Source organism: Chanos chanos, chromosome 9 (assembly GCF_902362185.1).
Source record: "Chanos chanos chromosome 9, fChaCha1.1, whole genome shotgun sequence".
In the NCBI taxonomy this organism is placed as follows: Eukaryota; Metazoa; Chordata; class Actinopteri; order Gonorynchiformes; family Chanidae; genus Chanos; species Chanos chanos.
The window spans coordinates 34069484-34076983 of record NC_044503.1 but is presented as its reverse complement, the minus strand read 5'-3'; the positions used below and the strand labels follow the sequence as shown (position 1 = coordinate 34076983).

At 45.3% G+C, this 7500-nt stretch overlaps 2 protein-coding genes across 2 annotated transcripts in view; both read left to right on the top strand.

Moving 5' to 3' along the window:
• Positions 1-1315, top strand: part of ncapd2 (non-SMC condensin I complex, subunit D2) — a 20039-nt gene extending 18724 nt beyond the window's left edge. The window contains exon 31 of the mRNA XM_030783825.1: positions 1236-1315. Coding sequence (XP_030639685.1) covers positions 1236-1315 — 80 coding nt within the window. The remainder of the gene's footprint in view (positions 1-1235) is intronic.
• Positions 1316-5233: 3918 nt separating this feature from the next.
• Positions 5234-6433, top strand: nppcl (natriuretic peptide C-like). Its single transcript, XM_030783833.1, has 2 exons — positions 5234-5335; positions 6134-6433. Exons 1-2 carry the CDS (start codon positions 5234-5236, stop codon positions 6431-6433), a joined length of 402 nt encoding a protein of 133 aa, XP_030639693.1.
• Positions 6434-7500: the final 1067 nt, after the last annotated feature.

The window sequence follows — 7500 nt, the reverse complement described above, 5'->3', positions numbered from 1 at the left end:
GGCGCTGTACGCCAGCTGCCCTGTTAAGGATGAGTTAAATACAGAGAGGGGTTTCACTACTGCGGTCAGTAATCTGTAACTCGACTTAACGAAACTGCCAACGTTGGCGCGTTTGGCGTAGGAGCTTTGCATTCGGTCATCAGAGTACGCTGGCACGGGCTACCCTCTAAAACACGCAAAAAGGGCAGCCTGACCTTCTCTGTCGACGGATAAACTGGCAGCCGAGCCAAAGGAGGTACCAGCTTAAGACGCCCCTCTGGGTACTCCATCCTGACGCAAACAGTCCCCTACGCCCCTGTTCTCAGTGCCCCGCTGTTCCCACTTGGGTTTAGCACTCACTTAGCCAAGGTAAATGTCGAGTTTATTAACGCGCAATAAAACACTGAGATTTGTTAGCGGTCCTTATTCCCCTGATAACCGCGCTCCGTTTTCCGCTGATTTTTTTTTTTCCGTGCCAAGGTAAAAGGGAGATGTGTCAAACTGTGAACCATATAATATAAATAATATATATAATATAAATAGTGTATATAAAGGTTTGATTAGTGTAACATTAGACAAGCTAACGTTTTAGTTCAGCGTCATTCGTTCTCGCTAACATGCCCATGCAAGCAGGTAGCGTGACAGTTAACGTGAGGTAACGGTGGAGACTCAGGTCTAGTCAAAGAATTCATTTTCAAACCTAGCTGGTAGCTGTCTCTTTTTTTTTTTTTAATACCGTCTGCTCACTCGTGACTTGTAGCCTAAAGCTAATGTCACCTTGTTAACTGTCGGGGGAAGAGCCAAATGTTAATGTTAACATTAACCTCGTACTGAAGGAGCCCTGTCGTCTCTTTCTGTTTTTCACTGTTCTTCTGTCTGCACTTTTATTTCTCATCCATTGAACACACACACACACATACACACTTTTCTCTCTCTCTCTTTCTCTCTTTTTTTTTTCACCGACAATACATCTCTCCGTGGGATCGGATGAGGTGAAATTTTTTCTTTTTTGTAGCGCATGTACGCGTGTGCATGTTGGAAGACTTTGCCGTGCAAAGGGTTCGACTCATATATTTATCCTTAAGGTTTGGCGGGTCTGACTTGACTACTACAGTCCAAGCACAATCGCCACGGTTACGTCATCCGACAGAACGCGTTCAACCCGTCATCCAGTCGCAGCATTGCAGCTAGTGTAAGGTGCCTGTTAGAGAGCTGTGATTCGGCGTTAATATCCGTTTGTTTTTTGGTTTGTTCAGATGCTGTCATGGCAGAGAGCGAGACACCGAAAGTGACCACACCCATCGCTCGCACCCGACGGACACGCCTGCGACACTGATCGCCTCCTTTTCTCTGTCTCTGTCTCTCTCTCTCTGTCTCTGTCTCTCTCTCTCTGTCTCTGTCTCTGTCTCTCTGTCTCTTTATTTCATTTTTTGAAGCCTCTTCCCTCATTTCTTTTTTCTCTCTTAAAAGTTCCTGTGCTGTCTTTTATCCTTGTGGGCTGTGCTTTTATTGTTAATCCTGAAGTTATTGTTTTAATGTGTCTTTCCAAACTTTTCTCATGCGTATTAGTCAGCACTCAACTTCTGTTACTCTCCTGAATTATGTTTTTAATAAACCTTTTTTAATGTAACCAAAGGCTGTTTTTTGTGAGTCTAATCATTGAGTATAACTTAACATTTCTCCTCCTCTCTCTGTGTTAGTGTGAGTTTGATCTGTGGACGTCTAAGACAGATTGAGGGTTGAGTGGTGTCTGTTTTTGGGGTGCATGTGTAATCTGTGTGTGAGGCTGAGTAGGTGAAATTCCTTATGTGCAGATCAGATTTAGCTCTTTCTACAAACTTATGTTGGCTCTGCTCTGACTGCTTACACAGTGAAGTGCGTGTGTGTGTGTGTGTGTGTGTGTACAGTAAGATGAGGTCATCGTTAAGACCCTCGTGTCACAGCTTGGCAGGACAGAATCATTACCCCCTCTTTCGTACCTCTCTCTCTTTCTCTCTCTCCCTCTCTCTTTCTTTCTCTCTCTCCCCCCCCCTCCCTCCTTCTCTCCCTGTTGCTGCTGTTCTTGGGTGTCATTTCCACTAAGTGGTTTGGCAAGATATTTTCTAGTGATACATGTCCAACACCACAGATCAAAAATGCTCTCATGAACTCACAATGACTGTCACAAATCCATCTGTCTCCAAAATCTCTCTCTCCTCCCCCCCCCTTCTCTAGCTCACTTTCACTCACCCTGCCGCAATGTTCAACTTTCCTTCCAAAAGCACTCGTTCATATCGATGTCTCTCATCCACTCCATCACACACACACACACACACACAACACCTACTTTCTGCTTTTACATAGTTGCTGCCCTCAAAATCTACACACACTCCGCCCCCATCTCTCTCTCTCTCCCTCTCCCTCTCTCTCTCTGTCGTGACATGACAGTGCATCCTGCCATCCCTTCTTCCTTTATTCTCGTTCGCTCCCTCTCTCCTCTCTCGCCCACTCGTCCTCCCACTCCCTCGCTCTCTCTCTCTCTCTCTCTCTCTCTCTCTCTCTCTCTCTCTCTTTCTCCATCCGTCTTTTCTTCTATTTCTCTCTATTCTATCACTCCTTATCCTCCTCTCTCTCTCTCTCTCTCGAATTTTCATGCTTTTTTTTTTTTTTTTTTGCACCGTCTCTCTCTCTCTCTCTCTCTCTCTCGCTCTCTCTCTCAGTCCCTTTTCCTCCTTCATTTTCTCTCTGTCTTTCTTTCTGAGTGACAGTCAGAAGACTATGAAAGCTAATTATTCTTCCTCCTGTCTTGCTCTCTCGTATGTGTGTGTGCGTGTGTGAGCGTGTGTGTTATGTATAGTACAGCCGCTGTGTCAAAAAGTCAAAAGTTTAGCAGAGCAAACTTTTCTTCCGAGATGCTTCTGTTGGTCTGTCTGCCTGGCACTCATCTCTGTGCCAAAAACAAACCATGATTACAGTCATTTAATAACTCTCTGTGTGTGTGTGTGAGACAGAAGAGAGAGCGGGCTGGTGCAGAGGGTGTTCAGGTTCTGGGCAGAACCTCTGGATCGGACTCAAGTACACAGCAGTAAAAACGAATGTGTCTGTCTGATCAAACAAAGACCACGAAGAAGCCTTTACGAGCACACGGACACATCTGTGTGTGTGTGTGTGTGTGTTAGGAGTCTGTTCTTAGCACTGAATTTATGTCCGTGTGTGTCTTTTGTAAAGGAAGCGGGTGCAGGTGTGTGTTACTGTGCTGTGATTTTTATTTATTTTATTATTTTTTTTTTTTTTTAAATATATCTTGAAGGTAATCTTGTGTGTGTGCGTGTGCTCGAGTGTGGTTTGTGTTGAAAATGTTCTCTGTGTAGTGTTAATGTGTTAGAATGTGTGTTGTATGTGTGTGTGTGTGTGTGTGCGTGTGCGCGGATGTGCTGGTGTTTGCTTTGAACGTATGCATGTTGTTCTCTCTCTCTCTCTCTCTCTGTGTGTGTGTGTGTGTGTGTGTCTCGCAGAGCGACGGGGAGCAGATAGCAGATGGCAATGACAGACTGTTACTCACAGAGTGAGAGAGAGAGAGGGGAAAGAAAGAGGAAGAGAGATAGAGGAAAGAAAAAGAGAGGGAGAGAGAGAGAGATAGAGGGATGAGAAGAACTAAGCCACGTTCGCCTAAAGCACAAAGCCAAGCCCCAGCCCATAAACCCATCAAGGGGGAGGGGGGGGGGGGGCTCTCACGCTCTACGGAAATACGGCACGAACGCGGCCAAAACCCACGCCGATACCAAAATCAGTTTGGTCCCAAAAAAAAAAAAAAGTTCCTGTGGATCTTACTGAGCCAGGTGTGTTTATCCCTTCCTGGGTTTGCCACACCGCTGTGCCAGCTGGTGCCAGGCCACCAGTGCCAGCTTCAGCAAACGAACTGGCATGGCTCGCAAACAGTGACATGAGGAGGTGGGGGGGAGGATAGGATGGAGAGAAGGATAAGAGGAGGGGAAAAAGTGAGTGAGAGAGAGAGAGAGAGGGGGAAAGAGAGGGAAGTCCTAGGGTTTTATATCTCTTTTTTTTTTTTTTTTTCATCCCGTGATGACTCCTGTTGTCCCGTGTGTTTGTACGCGTATGATGTCACGTTCCAGGCACAGGGTGACAGACACCTGAATGGTTACCATGACGACGTCAAACAGTACACACCCCCCCCGATCTCCATGACGTCATGCAGAGACAACAGCACAGAAAAAGTTGTGTGTGTGTGTGTGTGCGCGTGTGCGTTTTTCTGTGACAGAGAGTGAGTTAAAAGGAAAAAAAAAACCCAGGAGTGTGTGAGCGAGTGAGATTTGAAAAAGCAAAGGGGTGTGCGCGTGCGTGCGTGCGTGTGTGTAAGGGGGGGGGGGCGTGGAGGTGGGCGTACAGTTGCTTATATACACACACTCTCCTCCGAAACCTGGCACACACGCCAACGCTCGCTCTCCCTCTCTCTCTCCGAACCAGCGCACACGTTACAGCCGCACACCCGGCACACGGCACAGATCCGAACCCGGCTCGGAGGGACGCGGAACGTGTGAGGGAGAGACGTCGAGAGAGAGAGAGGCAAAGCGAGGGATGCACCACGCAGGTGCCGAGTGGTAAAAAAAGGAGAGCGAAAAGAAAAGAGAGAGAGAGAGACAGAGGAATGGAGCAGGATTCTCACTAGAGCTTTGACATTACTCTCACTGAAACATTGACTAGTAAGTAATAAAAGAATTTCTTTTTTTTCTCCCCTGCAAAATATTCTCTTTTGTTTGAATTGGTTTCTTTTTGTTGTTGTTGTTGTTGTTTAAAGACTTGTTTCACGTGTTTTTTTCTTTCTTAAAGTCAAGGTATCAGCACAGAAAGAACAATATGTCAACCCATACTTTTTTTTTGTTTGTTTATTTGTTTTTGGTTTTTTTTGCCTCTCTGATGATTCAGATGTTTAAAATCTTTCGAAAGTTTGTTTGTTTTTTTCCACTGAGAGCTCTTATACATGGTCATTATCATTCAGTAGAATCTAATGTAATTATAATGTGATTGAACTCTGAAAGTAATTATTTTTTAATTGACGACAGGAGGAAATATGGAAAATGACTAATCAGTCTCTTCTTGTTCTCTGTATGTGTGCCCTGTGTGTCTGTCTGTCTGCACTTCTGTTCTCTGTGTGTGTGTGTGTGTGTGTGTGTGGGCGGGCGGATGGTATAGATAAGAGCAGATCCTCTCTGAGTGTATGTGTGTGTGTGTGCGCGTGTGTTTATGACATTTCAACATGCTACATTCTGCTCTGTTGACCGCATTGATGGTGCTGTTGTTCGGACCTCTGGAACCGAGCCAGTCCAGAACCTTACCCAATCCTGACCAAACGGCACAGGTAACACGTCAGCGCCCGCACGAGAGAGAGAGAGAGAGAGAGAGCGAAGAACTTTTAGGGTCAGAGGTCCGAAAACCGGGTTGCGGGTTGGGGGCGGGGGTCACTCTGGGTGGGGTCAGGTCGGGAGGGTGTGAGAACAGCACGGGAAGCGGTCTGACTAACTGAGCACTGAGCCGGACCGCCCCCCCCTTAACGCCACAGTAATTCCCTATTAATACGACCGATACATATACTTCAGACAAGAAAAGCTTCTGTTTCACAGGGAAGGATATTTTGAATTTGAGGGATTTTTTTTTTTTTTTTTTTTTTTTAAATGACGTCGGGGGATGTTTCAGACTAAAGAAATCCCACTTAAAGAAGTGTTCTCTGAGGGGCTGGGGTGAGGAACATTGGAGCGAGGCTTCGTTCAGAGGGACCGGGGTAAACTGGTTTTGGGTTTACTTTTGCCTTCAGTTCACTGCTTTGTTATGAGAACGCCGTCCTCGGTCCTCGGTCCTCTGTAAATACGCTCTGGCGGTTGGGTTTGGCTAAATTTGCGGTGTTTGAATTGGCTTTAATAAGTGCTGTTTAGGTGGGTTAGCTACGCTTTTCGGACTTGGAGACACAGCTCTGACTTAATGTACAAGATTTGAGGACATGTCCAAATCAGAACATTCTAGACTCCTTCACCTTAATTTTGTCGTGTTGTTGTTGTCCGTCAGCTTTACTTAGCAGGTCTACCTGTCTTTACTTGAGTAAGAGAGTGATTTTGTGTTATTCAACTTCAAAATTAAATGTTACCCCCCCCCCCCCTTTAAGTTTCTAGAACAGTTCCTGGAACGTTACCATGACCTCCTGACCCTCGATGACCTTGAGAATCTCACAAACGACCAGTCGGAGGAGCCGGTCCCCACCTTTAACTCCGGGTTAAAGGTCGGGGAGTACCCCAAATGGATCGACGTCCCGCCTCAAGGTGAGAGCGCCTGGCTCCGCCTAATCAAGGGCGCTCTGGCCAATCAGAAACGAGTCTCATCCGACCGGTCCAGGAGGGGGTGGAACCGAGGGTGCTTCGGCCTTAAACTGGATCGGATTGGCTCGATGAGCGGGCTCGGATGCTAGTGACGGACATGCGGACGGACCAATCAGCAGAGAAGACTGATGTCCTAATGTGTGGACTGTTAGAGGTCATTGATGTCTGTTGAGCTCCAGCTGTAGTGTGCGAGTTTGCGCGCTTCTCCACCGAATCACTTCAAGGGTAACGAAATGTTTTGCTGTTTTTTTTTTTTTTTTTTTTTTTTTTCCAATCGTTGGAATCAATGAGAGGAGTGAAAAACATCTCTCTCTCTCTCTCTCTCTCTCTCTCTCTCTTTCTCTCTCTCTCTCCCTCTCTCTCTCTCTGTGTTTTGGTGTTGGTTCAAATCGTGGCAGTGCTGTAAGGCTAATAGTGTTGTCCGTGCACTCTGGTTAAATTAAAATTAGAGAACAGCCAAGTCAAAGTTACTGTTTAGATCAGTATCTGAAATGTTTAATGGAAAATGCTACCTTGATAAATGGTGGTTTGCTTTTTCTTTTTTTTCTCCTTTTTTTCTTTCTGTGTATTTTGCATGAATTAAAAAGTTTTTAAGATCAACCGTCTTGTGTTTTTTGCTTCTTATCTTTTCTTTTTTGGGGGGGGGGGCATTTGTGAGCGGCATCGTTTGAAGTCCGTCTCAGCCGAAACCGGAATAAATGTTCCATCTACACATTTCTAATATGACCTGTTATTTGGTTTGTGTTAAAGGAGTAAAAACACTTTCGGGGGACATGATGTATCTCCTTCTCTCCGTATCAAAACTCTTCTGATTATATATACTGACAAACAGAATCAGCTGCCACGCATATCAGATTACACTAAATCTGTAATTTCACAGTGAAATTATTTATAGGGGTTTTTGTGTGTGTGTGTGTCACGAATGCTTCACTCAAATTATATCAGTTTGGAGATGTAAAAAAAACCAAAAAAACACGCGCGCACACACACACACACACACACAGTTGTGCCAAATAATTTGTTTCTTTTCTTGCTTTTCCAGAACGTTCTTGTGTAGGTGTCAGGATTACTGTCTGAATCATCACTTAGAATCTTTACCGAAAACGAGGATATGAAATTCTTGTTCGAGCCTAATTTTATTTTTATGTTACAGCTG

Coding starts and splice junctions, on each gene's coding strand:
- nppcl (XM_030783833.1), top strand. CDS start 5,234: ATGCTACATTCTGCTCTGTTGACCGCATTGATGGTGCTGTTGTTCGGA. Junction 5,336..6,133: donor ATCCTGACCAAACGGCACAG/GTAACACGTCAG, acceptor CCCCCCTTTAAG/TTTCTAGAACAGTTCCTGGA.